This window comes from Cydia splendana, chromosome 4 (assembly GCF_910591565.1).
Source record: "Cydia splendana chromosome 4, ilCydSple1.2, whole genome shotgun sequence".
Lineage (NCBI taxonomy): Eukaryota > Metazoa > Arthropoda > Insecta > Lepidoptera > Tortricidae > Cydia > Cydia splendana.
In genome coordinates, this window is record NC_085963.1 from 6,438,581 (window position 1) to 6,460,841 (window position 22,261).

The window sequence follows — 22,261 nt, forward strand, 5'->3', positions numbered from 1 at the left end:
CTTCGGTCACCAGTTACGTCAACCAAACGCTTCGCGATTTCTGCGAATTAAATTACAATTATAACTTAGCACTAATATTATATTTTTAAGCAAGCCCACCTAACTATTTACCTATTATTATTATTTTTTTACCTATGCAAGGCTCAAAGCGCTCAATCTACTGCAAATATGTAATTACGTTTGCATTCGTTTTAAAGTGTACCGACCAAAGCAGACGATGAAAACAAATTAATATTTATTTTTATTTAAGCGGCACGGAACCTTACACCATTTGCTATTGACTGACTATGTTTTTTTCTTAACTGGCGTTTAATCATATTATGGCTTTTTGCTCCAATTTTCCTCCCCTGTTATTGTTTTATTATGAACGCCCGCCCAGACGATTTGGATATTAGCCTAAATTGAAATACTCTGTTATGTGGCTTTTGTTCCGAAGCACCGAAGGTCCTTTTTAGTGAGATCATAATCGCACATAAATTTAAGGAAGAACATAAATTTAAATATCATTGTTTTTTAGCACATAATTATAATAGGGAATTATAGGTCATAAGTCGTGATTAAGCCTTGCGTGGTATTTACAGATGATAAGAAAAATGGCATGTTCAGTTTAAGTTTATTTAAAAAAGTGAAAAATAATTACTAGGTTTATTAAATTGAAAAACCTTTGATGTTTTCGGTTATGGCTTTGATAATAGCCTACGTCGATATAGTTTCTATGTATGTAAGACAATTGCTAATAGGAATGGTCTATTAGGTACATAAAATAATTGTCATTATAAGGCAAACTGTACCGAGTATTTGATTTTAGGTATTACGTAAGTATGTAAAAACAAGAGCTTCATACTGTTTCTTTAGACACCATTTAGCGTAAACGCTCAAACACAAAAACCATTAACCAAGTGAAGCTGGAAACAGAATATAATGGAGGCTGTAATGCGGAAATTACGACAAAAACATTCTAGTTTTCGAACAACAGATCCAACGTTGAAAAATTGGAGTAAAATTATTTTTTTACTCTCTCTAAGCTTGCCACAAGAGGTAATGTAAGAGAAGCTCTTTTACCTATTCAATGTTTTTGTAGTTGTTATACGATGTGGCCACGGCTGGGTAGCCGGTAAATTGCATGATCCCCAGGAATATTTTGATACCTACATAAAAGATGACTCACGTTAGACCGAGCCGTCTCCGACCCGGAGCTTCCGGCGCATCGTTTTCTATGGAAAGCATCACGTGATCGCCTGTCATGTCATAGAAAAGTAAGGGCCGGAAACTCCGGCCCGGACACGGCCCGGTCTAACGTGAGTCATACTTAAAGCTCACCAAGATTATTTAGACAAAAAAATGAACTAAGAAAGTTAGTCACAAAAATGAATAAACAAAAAGCGGTGATAAAAGTTCTGAAAACATAGGATAATTCAATTTCTATCGGTGAAGCATCACACCATACGTCCACAAATAAAAACGATAAAAAATAAAGTAATATTTTTCGGTCGCAATTTTATAACAATATTTGCGAGGTTAACTACATACTATACGGTATTCATAAATAACTTCTATTCCCAGGACAATAGGTCGTAATTCAGGCTTTGCGGGGCGTAGTGTTAGGCCGTTAAGCCTGCCCGGGCAGCGAGCTATTCTAAAAGTTACTCGGAAACTTTAATGAGCAAGAGTCGATACTGGTGACCTGAAATAATTGCGAAAGGAAGTATCAATATTTCGCTATGTTTTATTTGTATCTATTATACGTCATTTTTCTGGCAGATAACGTGTTGTGTTAGTGAAACGTGGTGGTGTCTTATACTTAAAAATCTGGCAGAGTGGAGTGGCAAAGTAATCTGAAGCAAATATGAGTTGTTTCCACACGTTGACTGGTAGAATTGACTCAAAGTGATGATTTTGAATGATATATATTTAATAACGTGAATTTGATTATAATATTTTACAGTTAGTATTATTCTCGCGTTGCTTTGGTGAAGAAAATTATGTGATATGCAATATGTGACGTCACCAAACTTGTTTTCACCATATAATATGTGTTGAAAAACAAATAAATTGCTTTTAATACAATTGTCTTAGTCTGTGTCAAATAAACATGTGCTGTTTATTTAACTCAATGTTGTATAACTGAGCATTTACTTATTTATTGTGTCACTGGCCCAATTATTTAATTTATAGGCATATCAACAACAGGGGCCTCGGCTACCCACTAAGCGTGTTTCTGACAGCTAATTATCAAACGATTTCCTTTGCTAAGGGCTTAACTTAATTGAAATCCAATCAAAGCCTCCTACGGCCTACCGAGGCCTTTAGAGGGCTCGATTAAAATATATTTCGGTTTAAAATAAACAGGGGTTAAATCAGGATTATGACTAAGGTTCTGAGCAGGTAATTTGATTAATGGAACTAACTGATTAGTTGGATCAATCCTTTCATGTATGTAGGCTAAAGCAGTTTAATTTAACTTCGGACAGTTAGTCAGGCAAACAGGCATGTAAGTTTTATGTGTTGGTAACGTATTTCGTAATTTGTATCAATTTACTCGCAATCACCTTTGCATCGGGGACAGCCCGGGACGGGCTTCTGTAGTTAATTTATTTTATACTTATTTAGTTTATATATTATTTATATTTAAGTTTATGAAATAAATTTGTATTTACTTGCCGCTTGTAATATAGTCGCACGTTAAACAAACGCTTCGTAGAGGAAAGCGACTAAAGATGTAGTGCATAATTATTTTCCTTCGTATTTTCGCGGAAACGTACGAACGTGTCTTGCTATTTCAGTGAGTCACGGTACAAAAAGTAGTGAGGTTGACTGAATTAGCATGACAAATGGGTGATTCTTAAATTGTGTCCAAACATTTTTTTTATCATAAACGTTTTTATTTTTCACATACTCGTATTACCTATTACATATATCAAAAGTACATACAAAAAGCATTTTTTTGATTCATATGGTCAAGCTTAATACCCTCAGGAAAGGTAAATAAAATGAGTACATAAACACGGTTGTGGCAAAGTGTCCCTCAGTCGTGACATTTCGGCATTTTGGTGGCCAACTCGGCTATTTTGATTTATATCTTAGTTATTTTAACATAGCCTAAGTCACTCCTATGACTACGACAAACCTAATGACAGCTCAGACGTTGAAATCTGTCAAACTATAAAGGCTGTAGAGCGTGACAAAGAATTCGATGTATTTATTGCACATCATACATACATACAAGCGAAAAACATTTTTTTTGCTTTGGCAGTCGGGCAATAATAGCAAATGAAATGTAGCTAATAAAAATGCATTTCTGAAAAGTGCATGTGCCTCTAAATTAATCAAACGAATTAAGAATGACACGACCACGTGTCTATATGTCACGAACGTGGACTCAAAAGTCCGTGGCGGTGACAGATTTTTGAGGCCACGGTCGTGATAATTTGGAACATGTTCGATATTACATAAACATTTCCTTTGATTTTGCAAATGTCAAATAATTAGCTTAATCTGCAATGTATGAGGTATATCTTATGTTACAAACAATAACGTGAAACTGCAACTTACTTTTAAAACTCTAACACGGCGGTGACGCGTTAAGGTTGACCGTTTTTTCAAATGAACACAAATAAATAATTTTCGACAAAACTTCTCCCTTCAGCCATTTGTAAACTTGACAACAACACAGTGTTGCTGTTCTAAAAAAACTTTAATAAGGCTGCCAGTAGTAAAGATAATTTTCTACCGAGTACTGCATGTTTATATTACCACGCGCGGTGGTGACGCGAAAACTAATCAAAAATGTATGTTGTTTAAAATTATATAAAATCGTTATAAATCCATACAATTTTTAAACAGTACTGTAGAACAAGGATTAGTGTTTTATATTTGATTTAAATTATTGCAAAATCACTTCATATTTTTTCAAAAAAAAAACAAATATCACAAAATCTGGGGAAGTCACACTACACGGTCCGTGACATTTCGCACTTGTAACTTTTTTTTTATATGTTTCTAATACTCTTAGGACAATACATTTAGGTTGGCCTAAAACTAGAGGTAAATTGCTAAGTATATTGATATAGAGTTTACTTATTTTCACAAAAATACATGCTATTCTTACGTGTTACACAAAAAATGCATAAGAATAAGAATTACCCAAATACGAACGATTCCGAGAATTATGCACTACATCTGCACGAACAGAGAACCCGCCGAGCGATTGTTTCAATGCGATAAACGCAGCGTTCAACGCATGGTCAATGGAATGTAGGAAAATAAAAACAATGCACTTACCGTTGCGTTTACCGCGTAAAACAATATAGTGTCATTAGATTATCTGATGTAGGTAAAATGAATGTGCGGTGAACGCATTGCGTTTAACGCTGCGTTTGTCGCATGAAATAGCCGCGGTATTAAAGCGATCATTATATTAATGGGAGAATTCCCAAAGAGACGCGCCCGGCCATCGATCGTTCTTTATTTAGCTTTTCGCTAACGCAATTCGAAACTTTGATTTAAAATGGAATTGGCAGTTCAATGCTAGAATTCTAAATACACAATTATTATAATAGACTACAGGATAATAGGAAACAACCCTATTAAAAAAAACCAGACAAGTGCGAGTCTGACTCGCCCACCGAGGGTTCTGTCCTTTTTAGTATTTGTTGTTATAGCGGCAACAGAAATACATCATCTGTGAAAATTTCAACTGTCTAGCTATCACGGTTCGTGAGATACAGCCTGGTGACAGACGGACGGACAGACGGACTGACGGACAGCGGAGACTTAGTAATAGGGTCCCGTTTTACCCTTTGGGTACGGAACCCTAAAAAAGGATGGATTGCCTAACAAATACAAACGTAGAATTTGACGACTTTACTGGCCTAGTGGGTAGTGACCCTGCCTATGAAGCTGATGGTCCCTGGTTCGAATCCCGGTAAGGGCATTTATTTATGTGATGACACAGATATTTTTTCCTGACCCATGGTTGTTTTCTATGTATTTAAGTATTTATGAATAAATCATTTATTTACAATCAAGATATATACATTGGTACCTATTACTAAAAGAAATTAATAACTAGCTTAAATCTACAATAGGCCCTTGAGGCATTGTACCAAGGATATTTATATATTATATATAATTATCGTTGTCTGAGTACCCACAACACAAGCCTTCTTAAGCTTACTGTGGGGCTTAGTCAATTTGCGTAAATATGTCCTATAATATTATTCATTTAAATAGGTACCTACTAAATATAAAATAATTTGATCACGGTTAAAAATAACTAACAACTTACATTTCAGTGTTGTTTTTGCGTATAGGTATTTATAACTCAAGTGAATAAAGCATAAACAAAAAAATCTATAAAAACATACCTATAAGAAATTCAAACAAAAACACAACAGAAGGTAATTATTAATAAATCCTTGACAGCTTTAATAAAACTGTAGTCGGTGCTACGCCCCAGGCAAATAAAATGCAGGAGTCATTTTCTGGTACGAAATACTCTTGAATAGGTATTAAAAATACATTTTTTTAAAACACAACGTCACGATAGAACTAATTAAAACGGCGCAACGGTAGTATTTCATTATATGTAATGAAATAAAGTAAAGCAATGTACTGCTAATACACGGCTCGCTTCGGAAAATGAATTAGATTTCTACTAGACTTCAACAAGTTACGATACGGATAATTTAAAGATATTTGTAAGATAGATATGTCAAATTTGACGTTTCCGCGATTCTGGAGGTCCTCTTGAACGATTTCGACAAGTTATGACTTAGATATCCAAGTCACACCTAGTCGATATCTAATGTAGATCTAGTTGATCACTAAATCGTCTCAAGATCTTGTGATTATCTCGAAATCCGAATAGGCCTGACGGCCTCGGGACGCAGGATGATCCAGACGTGATCAAACCTGAACCTTTTCAGTTAAAATAAATAAATATTGAGAAAATAAAATATCTCCTGTTAGTCTTAAATAGTATTTTGTGTTCTTTGCCTTGAAGTTGAAATTTAAAAAAATACAACAGTTGTACTATATTATATGAATATTCATAATAACACTGCTAGGTATTATGATCCTATACATGCGCTGGCTCGCCCCACGCACCGCGCTTTTAATGAAGTTGATTAAGATATTCGTGGCAGCCTTTTTATTGACAAATAGAAGTGCTGGAGTAAATAAAAGCTACGTACTCTTAGAAAAACTCTAAAAAAAGAGGGATTTTGCAAAGAAACCGAAATAAAAAGTTATTATGTCAAATATATGACAGCGGTTTGAAAATGTTGCCGGTATCCTTGCCTTGATTAGATAAGGGTTAGGCGCACGAACCGGTCCTTGGGGAGATCCTTTGTGGAAGCATTTCTCCAGTAGCGAGGGTCTTTTCATTGATACGGTAATATGATGACCCTTTAAAATATTGAAACTAAACTTGAAAGATTGCAAGTCATTCTCGTTCTCTTACCTTATACTGGTAAACGCAATCAGCCGTTCTAGTAACCGTTTCAAAATATTGGAACTGGCTCACACTAAGCTGAAAAAACTCAGCTTGCAAAGCCTCACTTGGCACACAGAACACGTGCACGGAATCAGGCGCCGACGTTTAGATGCGTCCTAGTGTGTTGTTATAATCGCTTACCAAACGAAGGCGACATTAACACAGATGAACCAGTATAAGCTCGCTCTTTGACTGATCGCATTTTCTACAGATTTCGAGCTCAAAATGATACTGAACCCTATCATTCGACTCGCCAAAGCTGGTAGGTAGTGATGCGAATCATTGAATAAGGTGTTTCGGTGAATGGCAGCTCTGAACGTTCGCTGAAGCACCTTTGGCAGGACGTGCTGTGCCATTTAGTTGTTGGCCCGGACATGGTGCTATTGGAAGCCAAATCATGCGATTTAAGCTTTTAAAACCCCGGCATAAGATGTTAAGCTATTTTGTTAGCATTCCTTTAAGGAAATAGTCGTTTTTCGAAGTCTGAATGAGCAACATTCCGATTTGAAATCTAGACAGTCGTTTTGGTTACATTAACTATAAGAATAACCTTTAAAACATTTAAGTTTATTTCAAACAATAATAAAATTAATTAAATATTATAGGATTTTATTACACAAATTGTCCAAGTCCCAAAGTAAGCTCAATGAGGCTTGTGTTGTGGGTACTTAACTTAGGCAACGATATGCCGATATAATATATTAATACTTACTTAAATACATAGAAAACACCCATGACTCAAACATCCGTGCTTATCACACAAATAAATACCCTTACCACAGGATTTGAACCCGCGACCATCGGCTTCATAGGCGGGGTCACTACCCAAGTGGGTCAAGTGGCCAGACAGGTCATCACGCAAACGTTTTATTTACACACAAGAACATACAAAAGTTTTATTTTGTTTCTACGAGTACGAGCATCTAATTAGATCTAATCCCAATATGCGAGAACATACGAGTACAAATTGAAAGGAAATATTCTTCCCAGAAGTCTAACATTCTCCCATACGTTACCATCACCGTTTAATTGGGACAAGGCTTCGCTTCCGTTCCCAATTTCCCGTACATATAGTGCAGCGTCTTATAATTGCAGATGGCTACCGATATCCGCCTCTAACCAAAGTGAACTGCTGATCCATACTGCCTCGAGGCACAACAACCCTGACGTTACATTAGAATACCAGGTCGAATTAGGAGCGACATTGAAGTTTTAAAAATTTACTAGCGACCCGCCCCGGCTTCGCACGGGGTAACACATTATACACTTAAACCTTCCTCAAGAATCACTCTATTGATAGATGAAAACCGCATGAACATCCGTTCAATCGTTTTTGAGTTTATCGCGAACATCCATACACACAAACAGACAGACGCGGCGGGGGACTTTGTTTTATAAGGTTTAGTGATTATTGATGTGTTACTTACGAAACTTCTCATTAGCACCAATATAATTGTGCAAGATTCGGTTTATGCGCACACTAAAATACGTTTCACAATAATTAGTTTGTTATGCGTGACGAGGCAGCATATTTCATGCAGCTTAATATTATACACACACATTGATATATGACATATCTACATTTGTCTATAAATTTTAGAATAATCGACTAGCATTGTCTAGTTGTCAGAAACATATCGATAAACTCATACATGATGTATGATGAGTGATGACGATCAAAATGATACGCATATAGTTTTTGTATATGACCTTGTTTGATATTTTTACAATTTGTAAGTTTTTTACATTGTGTACTTTAAGTATTTCAGAGTACCCTATCTCAACACTAGCAGTACTAGCACAACAACTGGTTATATCACCAGACTAAGGCTCTATAATTGCTTACAGCTCCCGATACCTACACTCTATTCAAAGCACCTGATCCATATTCCATGCGCTCATCGTTTATACGCCCCTGTTTGATAACTTTTTACAATTTGTAAGTTTCAATCCTGGGCGTAGCTGGAGGAATTGAAGATGGAATACATAAGCAGATGTTTAAGTTAGACGTTTTTAAGTTTTTGTGGTGTAATTTTCGAATAGGTAGCTTTGTCTCAAACCTTCAAACTTACCTGTAGTGCTGGTAAAGTTTTAATAGAAACTGATCACTGGTAGGTGTGATTCTTTGTTTTAAACTTTTCAAACTTACACTCTTAAATAAAAGGAAAATCAGATAATGCTCTTAAATTCTAAAATGCTTGGTTGATATTGGAAAGGTATGTTTCTTTGTGGGTGCACTGTTTGACGTTCCGTATTTTAATTTTGAAGTATATTTAGGACTAATAGGATAATAAATAAGCAATGAATGAATGCTTTGTGTGATACCAGATACCAGAACTTAACATCACTACTGAATTCCTCTTTGAATAATAAGCAGTTCATACATTCGAGCAGGGAAAATGTATGGTAAAGAGGTTCCGATGTCGGAACTGTGGTTGAATATGTATGACTGGTAACTGACGTTCGATACCATTACAGATCGAAAACATGCAATTTTAGACGTTTAAATTATTGATGATACTAACCATCAACAAATAAATTTATATAGGTAAGTTGTATGTAGGTACTTTCATCAAATCATCGCCCACTTTTGCTTTATTGCCAAGATACCAAAATTCCAGGTAAAAACCACGTAAATTTGCGAGTAAAACTTGGAATTCAGCAGCGTATAACCAAATTCTGTATCAAGCGCAATATGTCAGCCAAGAAGCACGTAGCCCATCTCCTTAATAAAGAGTTCTCAGCACCTGAGCCCAGATATTTATAAATGTATGGCGTGGGGTGTTTTTCAAAAGCTCGGTGAATGTCAATTCGATTTTTGGATTACTTATTCAAGAAGCTCGGTGTTTGCAGAAGTATCGGCTGGAAATGTTTGAATATATTTTAGAATAAATTGAACTACCTTTGTTTTGTGTTTCATAGAAGTGCGAAATGGAAAACTAAAAAAGCATATATATTTCAGTTCAAAGTATGTACAGTCGACGTCAAAGATATGTTTACATGTTTCGGCTTATTACAAAGGGGTAAAGTGCAAAAGTGTAAACATACCTTTGACGTCGAATGTACACAATGATGACAGACAGCATTACTTCAGATTTTGTGTTTTGTAGTGACAAACTCATATCACGTTTTGAACGTACTTATTTATTTTAACCTTCCGAGGTGATAAGAAGGAAATTAATGGGTCACCAAGGTGAATTTTTACAAAATAAGACTATAAGACGGTGTTACACCAGTATCATTTTCTAAATTATCATTGCTGTTTAACTATTTATTAGGTTTGCTTTTGTATAAGCAAATCCTAAGTCTTGGTTAATAATAACGACTCATAAAGCAGAAAAGGTCCGTCGGTACACAGTGCGTACGGAATGCTTTATCCTGCCTTTTAACGCTGTGAAGGGCTAGATTTCAGCCTTGCTAGTACATACAGCTTGGTTTATTCAAGCGATGTTATGGAGTTTATAATACTACATGCAAATACTCTAGGTTCACGTTGACTTTCTTCATATAACTTTGTAAGTCACGAACTTCATTTTGTGAAACCTCAAAGGAGTAAACTTATTCAAAATTAGTTATTCCAGTAAACTGCAATCTTTTGTAAGAAAGTTACAATACACAAATGCATGCAACATTTGTGTGTACATGTATCCTTATTAAATTTCCAATTTATTCGCGCAAGTGACTCAGTCTACGTGCTGTCATGTGCTGATTCTTGTCGCTAACCCATTGCAATCCCCTAGCTAATCTACTTCCCAATTTGCGAAAGTCTGATATTATAGAAAAGTTTATGTTGCAGTTGGAGATACCTTGGGGTGGTAAGGAGCGTTAGGAACCAGCCACATATATCCTTGTTTGCGGACACTGGCGCGTGAGAAAACAGCACACGACACCTGCGCAAGTGCGCATCGATGCTGTTAGAGAACACCAGCCGTGCATCAGAAATACGGGCCGCGCATCACATTGGCTGTTGACTCTCACTGCCACACACTCACCTCAGGCCAGGCACGTCGTCGAGCGGCGCGCCGTCCGGCATCTGCCATGCCAGTTGCGGCGGCGGGAAGCCGTGCGCCGCGCACGACACCTGCGCGCCGGTGCTGTTGGCGAACACCAGCCGGGACGGCGGCTCCATCAGGAACACGGGCCCGTGTTCTTGGCCCTCGCCGCCTGCGACCAAACACGCAGGAGTTAACAGTTATTTACATTATCATCCGAATAAAGAAAATGAAGCAAGTTCTCATTTACTTTTTTATAAACGAATTTTAAGTTATAGTACGAGTAGGTAATTTAAAATGAAGCGTATATGTTACCGTAAAAAGCCGTTTTTAGAGAAAACGCGTTTTCACTAGCTAAAACTAATTTTCCATAAGGTTTTGATGAATACTAGCTTCAATAGGGATTTTTCTGTCAAAACTAGTTTTCGCAAAGTACTTAACTAGTTTTCATTGATTATACTAAATTAATTTGAATCAAAACTAGATTTGAATAGGGAAAACACGCTTTAGCTAGCTAAGCAAGAGTCGAAAGATAGAGGTGTGACCCCGAGCGAAGCGAGGAGAAGTCTGTTGGTTAACCGTGACCAAATAGCGCGAGCAGTAGTCGCGGTAAGTAAAAAATTGATTTAGGTTAACTTAAGTAGCAAGTGTAATTGGTATAAGTACTGTAACTGTTCTTGTGATATTAATAATAAGTTAAGTTAGGTAAATCACCTACACGTATACTTCTCATAGGGGGGAATAAAGTCGTTATGTTAAACTACTGCTAATAATCCTGTATTATTACAACGCTGGCAGTAAAACTCTTGCATTATTTTCCAAAGTAATTAATCATACCAAGGTTTTTATTTCATGCAAGGTTTTATCACGTAAATTGTGCTACTTTCACCCACGTCGATGTTGGATTATTTAAAAATGCATATTCATGTTTTGATTACGCATTTTTCTACAATATAAGGAAGTTATATAAATACATTCGCATGCCCAACGTGTTTTAAAATGTTATCGCTTTATTTAACAAAGAATAACTGATTTTTTCCCAAAAGCTAAAAATGTAACAAATACAGTCAATGTCTTTACCAATTTCTATAATTCTACAAATGACAAACCTAAAACGAAAACTATCATATAAAATTCTTATTACACACTCGACTCGACTGAAAAAGATAGAGTCAGACCTAGAAAAGTCTGCAGCGATTTTGATAGCCCACGCAGTGCAAATGTTATATATACGCCAACATTTTATAGAAGTTTGACGTTTAAAATAACACTTGCACTGCGTGGGGTATCAAAATCGCTGCAGACTTTTCTTGGTATAACTCTACCTAAGTATGTGTTTGTGTAGGTGTTGAATAAAATCCACTTATCAAATGAATGAATTCAAATAATAATACGAGTGTATTTCTACCGAGTTAGAAATGCAAATGACGTATTATGCATGTCCGTCCGCCTGCTAATTCGGCGAATCGCGGCTAACTCGAGACGGGATTGACGGGATCGTCGGTTTCTGGGGCGACTATTGATTTCTCAATTAGGTATGTTGGTTTAACCGTGTTTCTTGATAATTTTTGGGGAATAATGGCGTTAAATCGAAATACTTAGTAAATATTTCATTCACTTTAAATGTAGGCTACTATTATGGATATCTAAAAAAACAACACTCGTCCTTGAATTTAATTTTAGGTAAGTCTGAAAAAATAATTCCCAAATACAAATAGGTATTCAATAAAAAATATTAGTACAAATTTCGAGGAAACGATGAAAATGTATACTTTTTTTACATTAAAGTATAGCCACGTCGCTGTCGTGAAGTGACAATCAACATATGGATAATAATCACTTCTCAATGATAACGATCACAGATAGAATGTACGTTTTATGGAAGTAGTTTGCACATTTTTGATAATAGAAGCATGCTAGCTATATTACCGTGACCGTGGTGGGGTACCTATAGATTTCAATGTACATAAGTATTACTTATTATTGAATTTTCCGGATAATGTCCAGTACGGATTACAATTACGATTATTAAAGAAATGACAAGAAAGCACCTACTGGATGAGGCCTCGCCATTTTATTTTTAATTCGGGTTATCTTGAAACACAAAACAAACTGCAGGCATAATTTGATGAATTTTCAGGAGCGTAGTTTATAACAATAACTGTTTACACAAATTATGAAGTTGGAGCCCAAAACGATAATCCAACAAGATGAATGGATGATCCTCGTCGGATGATCCAGATCAGCTGGATTTAAACAAATTTAATATTCGCCGTGCTTAGGGCAAACGGTTTTTGTTAAGAGAAAACCGTCAAATACACAACAGACTGTCAGTTTTAATTACGCCTTTATATCTTACCTAGAAGGTCCAATTTTCAAAAAATATAGTGTACTGGTTATGTCATTTTTGCTCAAGACGGTACTTTTAAGCTCGAGTTCATTAATTTTATTGTACTTACTGGTTGGACTATACATTTTATGAAACTGCATAATTAATACGAAGTTTAACAAATTTGACGTCAAAACTCGCATGATGAAATGTTTGTACAGTCGGTTCCCTAACATAAGTATCCACTTTTCTATACAATTAGTATGGCAACTTGGGTATTTAAGTTGGGGCACCGACCGTACCCTAAGCTAATGTTAAAATGCGGTCCACTTTTGCATTTTTGTATTGCGAAGAAGTAGAAAATCATTCAAAATACATTGTATATGTTAGCTTCTATGTCAAGAACTACTTACCATTTCATGCGTTTAAATTATACTGATATAATGATAACCATACTTATCAAGATAATGGTAAATACAAGTAAAAGATGCTAAAATGTTTTTAATCAAGTTATATGACGTCAGTGCTAACTCCAACAGTTCAAAGCTAAACCAATCTGTACCTAGAAACGTTAGTCAGGTTGTGATTCAATTGCTGCCCGATGTTGCAGCAAATTAACTGTCCAACGTCTGCAGAGGTACTATGCTTCTGCATTAGTTCAGTCAGTATTAGATTCGAAAATGTTACGGGTACCGAAAGATAATTTTGACATAAAAAGTATACGTATTTTTATCTAAAAATACACGAGTTAAATCGTAAAATTAGTTTAATATTATAATTATTCTTCTATTACCATATGTTATTGTGGTATAACTGTTGTATAAATACTCAACAATTTTACTTATTTGTAAGAATAAATAGTACTCCTAGGAATGGCACATTACTAGACTAATAATACCACCAACTGACGCATAATCTACCACTATCCTGCAGTCAGTTGTCTTTTTACTTTATTTATCATAATAATTAAAAAAAGAAAAGAAAAATAGCTGCCTTTCTTTAACCCACCAATGCAGTGGCAGCTGACGTCCACGCAGTTCCATTTTAGTTATATTTACCACTTCACGAGTTAATGCCACTAAGCTAAGGATTCTAAGGAGATTTGTCCTTGGCCCGGAATCTATAATTTAAACGAACTCTGGGTATTCAAGTAGGTAATTAAAACGTAAAATGTGTATGTTATTAGATACCTAATAATTATCCAATTACCGTACCGAGTCCGTACTTTTGATTTAAAATACCTAATGATTACCTACTTAATTGAGAATAATTAATGTGGGACTAGGTCAATCTGTGTAAAAGTTGTCCTATAATATATATTTATTTAATTAGCTAATTGAGGTCTTTTTAAGCACTAAATTTTGTGAAATAAAGTAATAGTCATATTTTTTTATATAATATTTTTAATATAATACGCCTTCATTTAATATTTTAATGTAGTTTCATAGCTACTTACAGCTTTCAGAAAACTATTTATCGTAATAGAAGACAAGCGCCCGGGTCAAGAAATGTGGTAAAATAGGTTTTATCCCATTTTCATGACTTTCCCATTAGTCGCAGATTTCGAAAATCCCCGAAAACTATAGAAAAGAACAAATACATATTTTTTTTTCTCTAGCCTATTTTGGTGTCCCACTGCTGGGCAAAGGCCTCCCCTCGTTTTTCGTTTTCGGAGTTTAGGCAGACCGAAAAGGAGATGGCGGGACGACTTGGACGCATTCTACCCCAAATGGTGGGAAAATGCCGATGACACAGGGTCGAGTGGTGAAAGACATATAATAATATAATATTACAGAACCTGTTAAGACGTATTTTGTATCACTTTGTACATGAACGCATTGGCTTGACCCGGTATAAGTGAATAACTATCATTATTTTCTTATTTAAATGATTTTAAAGTACCAAGTAGTTAAAAGAATCAGACGTTACTTTGCGGAAATCCATATTAATTAAAACGAAAATATTACTTTGCAAATCCGCGAAAAGATAACGTGCTAGTCAATCAGTGCTAACCCGTTATACTTACTTGCGTATTTTTACATGCAATTAATATTCCCACCCTCCCACCGCAAAAATAAATACGCAAATAAATATAACAAACCACCACCAAAAGAATAATCCTCGACACGTGTTTCGCCTCTCTACGAGGCATCCTCAGGAGTTGTTGACGGTCTGACGCCCGGCAACGGAAACCCACGAACCACGGAGCGTATCTTTTCGCGGATTAGCAAAGTAATATTTTCGTTTTAATTACCAAGTAGTTGGTACCAAAGTTTTATTATAATTCTATAATTAACATTATGACGATTATTTCTAATTAATTAAATCATTATGGGCACGGAATTAGTATTTAATGATATAAGGTAGATCACTAGCTGGAATTACATACAAAAATAGTCTAAGAAAACCATTTTTAATTAAAATAAAAACCAACGTCTCTACAAGGACGACAATGCGGATAGCACAAGAGCTTTCTCGACAACGTTCTACCAGAGGAATGCCTCAAAGCTTAAAGATTCAAAAATACGGGATTCACTTATTTGTTATTTCATTGTAAAACTTGTACAATAGTATCAATGATTAGAAGTGCGGTTACATTATATTATTATACATTGTCCAAAGCAGTAAAAATAATCAATATCTCAGCTCTAGCATTAAAAAGAAAGAATCAATATTATTAATACTTCACAGGATTTTCTGCTTTGTCATTTCATTGTAAAACTTGTACAATAGTAGTATAAATGATTAGAATTGCTGTTACATGCACACAGCAGCGAAAATAATCAATATATCAGCTCTAACAGTGAAAAGGAAGAATCAATATCTGATGTACAAGAAAATACAAGAAACAATTATGATTTGCGTCACTGTTTTAGCTAAGTACATACACACAGTACATGTAAATAAAGAAAGACTTGTAGAGACCCTATTTATGTTTTAAATCTCAACATTTACATTACTATGTTATTGACACGCCGTGTATTTCACGCGCACTAATAAGCACGACCGATCGAAACCATAACACAATTTTATAATCTTTATACCGCTCTATTTGAATAAATACTTACGAAAATTCTAAATAGAAATAAATCAACAATTGAAAAAGTGTCTTACGGCGTGATTCGGGAAATGAATTAGATTAACTAGATACGATATAGTAAAGATATGTGACGTCTCACGGGTAAAGGTACCCTATGGCGGTTGGCGCTTACGCTATTATCAACGCCGCTCCAATATTATTGCGGCGCTATGCGACGTAAGCGCCAGCCGCCATAAGGTATCTTTTGCCGTGGAACGTCACATATCTTTACTATTTCATATCTAGTGAATCTCTAATTCATTTCCCGAATCGCGGCGCCAGCCGCCATAAGGTACCTTTTGCCGTGGAACGTCACATATCTTTACTATTTCATATCTAGTGAATCTCTAATTCATTTCCCGAATCGAGCCGTTAAATATGAGTATGAAGTGGGAAAAGGTACGATCGAAAAAATGTTACATTTATTTTCTCTACAAACTTGTGTAAAGTCATAACTGCTACGAAACTCGTAGCAACGATGTAGCCCGTAGACGTAATACAGCGTAGAGCCCTAAAATCGTTAAACTTTGGCTAACAGCGGCTCTATTTTCACGCCATAAAATGTACCTACTAAAATCGGATGTAACGTGTATATATTAGATTTTTTAAATAAATTAAACGTATAATACTTTAGCCTGTTTTGATATCTTAGTACTGACTAAGATATCTGATAAATAAACGAAAATATCAAAAATTTACAACAACGTATCGCAAGCTCAATTACCCGTCACGTCAGCAGCGAAACAGCTACAATTAACAACTTGATGAAAATCTCAATTGAGCAAGTTTTAAAGTTTATAAGTTATTCAGTTTTGCTCTGGCAGTGCAAGCGTTTATGGAGCAAAAGTTGGGGGCTTAAATAAAGTACGATACAGCCAAACTTAAGAGCTTTATAAGATGTTAATCCTAAGATTTTGCCGAATGTACCTACCATTAAACTGTACAATACTAGGAGGGTAATGCAATTTCAAATTTAATGTACCTTCAACATAACACAGCAAGTTTTGACCAAAAACCCGTAGTTTTATAATGAAACTGCAAAAAATGGAAAATGTCGGAATGTTTTGCAGTTTTCGCAAGGGAGCACAACTTTTTTTGCTTGCAAAACATAGTTTCACATCCTTCCAAATAACATACATAAAATGCAGTAAACATCTCGTATTGTTTTTTTAGGAGATTTTTTTGTAATATTTGACCGATGTATAGTTGAGTGGTATAACTATGGCAGAGGTTTTTTGCTTGAAAAAGTTAAAATGGGTAAAAAAGTTAAAAAGGTTAGAGAGTTATAGCGGCAGAGCGGGCTTTGTTCGAGGGTTGCGCGAATGCTGGAGTGAACAATAGCTTCGAATGCTTTTTTGCCTTTCCACTATTAAAATTACCTACTAGTACTAGTGTGTCTACAGTTTTGTCAAAGTGGGCTTAATTTAACTCGCAAATTCATCGCAAAATACTTAATAGACGTTATAGATAGTTAATAAGTATCTTGGGAATTATTTTTTATATAAAAATGGCAAATTTTCTTAATGATTTGGTATCGTCTTATATTTGATTTATGCATACAACAAAATTTGTAGTGCAACTTAAAAACTAATAGGAAACACAAGGTATTTATTAAGGTAGTTATTATTTCATTAAACACAAGGTATATTATTTTGTTCTGTAAATAAGTAAATATCTACATGTTCTTAAACGTATTAATACACAATACGCGGGTCCTGAGACGCCCTGCGGTTGTGATAATTACTTGCACATTCTTAATATAGATTTCCAAAAATGTCGTACTTATCGTGATTATGATAGTATACGAGTATATAACTTTGTGTTATGTTCTATTTCTTTCGATTTCATAAATAGGTCCAACCCGTCCAACGTTCTATAGGTGCATCGTTCACTTTTCTGTTCTTGTCCAAATTATTTTCGTGACAAATCTCGAACACCACCTGTGTAAACCTATGTATTATGCTACAAAATTGGCATTTACTGCTAGCCAAATGCAATACCCACGTTTAAAAACCCCGCCTTACCGCGCTGGGACTTCGTCTTTTCTGTAATCCGATTGGGATGAAACGCTCAGGCGTCTGTGATCTGACTGATCTGACAAGGATCGAATATATGTCGCAATAACTAAAATCTGTTTATATGCAACCTAATAGTAACCACGCAATGTAGGATTTATTTGAAATTGTGTATTTCTTAGGTACTTATTTCAAGAGAAAATCAGGCGAACTACGGCTCTTTTCAATGACTGATCTTCAGAAGTTATAATCTAAATATATAAACGTGAAAGACCTGACTGACTGACTGACTTAAATCAACGCACAGCCCAAACCGCTGGGACTAGAAAGTCCAAATTTGGCAACTAGATTCCTTATAAGGTCTAGGGGTCCACTAAGAAAGGATTTTTCAAAATTCATCCCCTAAAGGAGTGAAATGGGGGTCCAAAGTTTGTATGAGGAAACAAGATTAGTTAGACTATTTTATTCCAAATTTCACAGGAGTATTCCTAAAGATAAATGAGTAAACACGTGTTTCAGGTTTTTTGAAAATTGAACCCATAAGAGGGGGAAAAGTCCCCAATAGGGTTGATATCTCAAAATATCAATATGGGTATCGTTTTCATAGCATTTTGAGACGCTAATAACAAAAATGGCATCAAAATTAAAATTAACGTAGCCGAAGTGAACAATCATCCCCCTGGTGGGGGTGCAATGGGGTTGAAATTTCAAAATATCAATATACTATCATTTCTATGGTTTTGTGGGACGCTAATTACAAAAATGGGATCAAAATTAAAATATAACGTAGCCGACGTGAACTATGGCCCCTGGTGGGGAATGCTAATTACGAAGATAGCATAGACGGTTGTAACATACACGCTGATTTACAGCCACACGTGATCCAGACTTTTGAGAATGCAATGCCTTAAAGTAATTTTTTTTAGCTATTAGCTCAGGGAAAATTTTACTAATACCTACAATGGCTGTTGAATCGTTGGATATTGATGGGACCATGTTGGCTCACACCGTAGTACCTATAATTGGAGATGGAGCCTGTCAGGCCGCGTAGCCAAGATGCTAATCGCTTACTCTCCGTAGCGATCGAAACGCAACTGTCACTGTCGCGCTAATATGGAAGAATGATAGAGAGACATAATGCTTTTCGTTGTCGAAGCGATAGCGATTGTAACCTTGGCTAGGCCGGCTGTTTCGCGCCATCTCCTATCTTCTGTATGATACGCAGGTGATGGCCAGGGAGGTGCGCGAGCAAATCGTTAGTCACGTGGTGGCCAACTGGGAGGAGTTTGTTATTATGTCTCATAACAGTAACGGTGATAATTACTCCAGCTCCGTTGAATACTGCAGTGAATTACTCGTAAGACCCACAATATCAGAGCCCCCTTCTTCACTCCTCTCTGTGGTTGCCAAGAAGATTACCACGAGAAGGAATGAAGAGATTACCACCCCACCACCCCATTTAGAATCAGACTCATCATTATCTCTTACCGCTACCAAAACAGTTACTAAAAAACGCCGTGCCAGGTTCACGAATACTACACGGAACAAACAACTAAAAGCTGCCGCAAATAAATATATGCAAAACAAATCATCAGATCACCATCAAGCTGCCGTAAGCAATTACCAAAAAATGAACCCTGATGTACACAGAGAAGCAGTAGCTAGGTATCAGCAAGCCCACCCCGAGGTAAACCGTGACACCTCTGCTAGGTATCAGCAAACCCACCCCGAGGTAAACCGTGACACCTCCGCTAGGTATCAGCAAATCACACACACTGATACACTTCATCCATGTAAAACTCCGCACCATTTTGCAATTCACTCTCAAGTTGCCGTTTAATGTCGTCCGAAAAACTGTCCTTATATTTTTCCCAGAGACTTAACGGGTCAGTAAGTTGACAAAAAACTAACATTATTATGAAAAGTTCACGCAGCTTGAAGGTAGAATCGCACAACGCAGCTTCCTCTAAAGTTGAGTCCCAAATGTTTATCGTCCTCTAGCAATCCAAGGGAGAACCACTAATGTAGTGTATAAGGAGGTGCTATAGGTACAAAAGGCTACAACTACATAAATAAAAAATATAAATTAAAAGGTGTTAGGTACAAAACGTACATTAGATTATATTAAATAAGTCGAGCTCGATTAATCGATATAATTACAATTCAGTACGGTTACCATCAGTTTGTCACTGACATAAACGCCGTCGTGAACGTAATTTACTTTCTATATATCCCGTTTGCACTAATATGCGAGTGCGAGCGAGATGTACAGAAAGTAAATTACGTTCTCGACGGCGTTTATGTCAGTGACAAACTGATGGTAACCGTACTGGTGTCTTCAAGTCAAGAGTGAATACTGTGAATAAGCTTTTACTGAAATAGTGAGCTACACCTTCGGCCTTGTCATCACTTTCCAGCAGGTGAGACTAAGGTCAGTCACTGTTCAGTCCGTAAAAAAAAACAAAATTAAAAAAACTCTCCTGCGCGTGCGAAGCCGCGGGCAAAAGCTAGTCTAAATATATAAACGTGAAAGACCTGACTGACTGACTGACTTAAATCAACGCACAGCCCAAACCGCTGGGACTAGAAAGTCCAAATTTGGCAACTAGATTCCTTATAAGGTCTAGGGGTCCACTAAGAAAGGATTTTTCAAAATTCATCCCCTAAAGGAGTGAAATGGGGGTCCAAAGTTTGTATGGGGAAACAAGATTAGTTAGACTATTTTATTCCAAATTTCACAGGAGTATTCCTAAAGATAAATGAGTAAACACGTGTTTCAGATTTTTTGAAAATTGAACCCCTAAGAGGGGGAAAAGTCCCCAATAGGGTTGATATCTCAAAATATCAATATGGGTATCGTTTTCATAGTATTTTGAGACGCTAATAACAAAAATGGCATCAAAATTAAAATTAACGTAGCCGAAGTGAACAATCATCCCCTGGTGGGGGTGCAATGGGGTTGAAATTTCAATATATCAATATGGGTATCATTTCCATGGTTTTGTGGGATTAGTTAGACTATTTTATTCCAAATTTCACAGGAGTATTCCTAAAGATAAATGAGTAAACACGTGTTTCAGGTTTTTTGAAAATTGAACCCCTGAGAGGGGGAAAAGTCCCCAATAGGGTTGATATCTCAAAATATCAATATGGGTATCGTTTTCATAGTATTTTGAGCCGCTAATAAAAAAAATGGCATCAAAATTAAAATTAACGTAGCCGAAGTGAACAATCATCCCCCTGGTGGGGGTGCAATGGGGTTTAAATTTCAAAATATCAATATGGGTATCATTTCCATGGTTTTGTGGGACGCTAATTACAAAAATTACAAAAATGGGATCAAAATTAAAATATAACGTAGCCGACGTGAACTATGGCCCCTGATGGGGAATGCTAATTACGAAGATAGCATAGACGGTTGTAACATACACGCTGATTTACAGCCACACGTGATCCAGACTTTTGAGAATTCAATCCCTTAAAGTAAATTTTTTGAGCTACAAAATTATAAGATTACAAATACCTTCTCTTAAATATATAAACGTGAAATACCTGACTGACTGACTGACTGACTTAAATCAACGCACAGCCCAAACCGCTGGGACTAGAAAGTCCAAATTTGGCAACTAGATTCCTTATAAGGTCTAGGGGTGCACTAAGAAAGGATTTTTCAAAATTCAACCCTAAAGGAATGAAATGGGGGTCCAAAGTTTGTATGGGGAAACAAGATTAGTTAGACTATTTTATTCCAAATTTCACAGGAGTATTCCTAAAGATAAATAAGTAAACACGTGTTTCAGGTTTTTTGAAAATTGAACCCCTAAGAGGGGGAAAAGTCCCCAATAGGGTTGATATCTCAAAATATCAATATGGGTATCGTTTTCATAGTATTTTGAGACGCTAATAACAAAAATGGCATCAAAATTAAAATTAACGTAGCCGAAGTGAACAATCATCCCCTGGTGGGGGTGCAATGGGGTTGAAATTTCAAAATATCAATATGGGTATCATTTCCATGGTTTTGTGGGATTAGTTAGACTATTTTATTCCAAATTTCACAGGAGTATTCCTAAAGATAAATGAGTAAACACGTGTTTCAGGTTTTTTGAAACTTGAACCCCTAAGAGGGGGAAAAGTCCCCAATAGGGTTGATATCTCAAAATATCAATATGGGTATCGTTTTCATAGCATTTTGAGCCGCTAATAACAAAAATGGCATAAAAATTAAAATTAACGTAGCCGAAGTGAACAATCATCCCCCTGGTGGGGGTGCAATGGGGTTGAAATTTCAAAATATCAATATGGGTATCATTTCCATGGTTTTGTGGGACGCTAATTAAAAAATTACAA

General features: G+C 36.1%; 1 protein-coding gene across 2 annotated transcripts in view; it reads right to left on the minus strand.

Moving 5' to 3' along the window:
• Nucleotides 1-22,261, minus strand: part of LOC134789746 (cell adhesion molecule Dscam2) — a 214,145-nt gene that overhangs the window by 168,766 nt on the left and 23,118 nt on the right. For both annotated transcript variants that reach the window (XR_010144110.1, XM_063760374.1), the window contains exon 3: nt 10,489-10,660. Coding sequence is in view for 1 of the 2 variants with exons in the window: in XM_063760374.1 (XP_063616444.1) it covers nt 10,489-10,660 (172 nt within the window). In the remaining variant the exon portion in view is untranslated. The remainder of the gene's footprint in view (nt 1-10,488; nt 10,661-22,261) is intronic.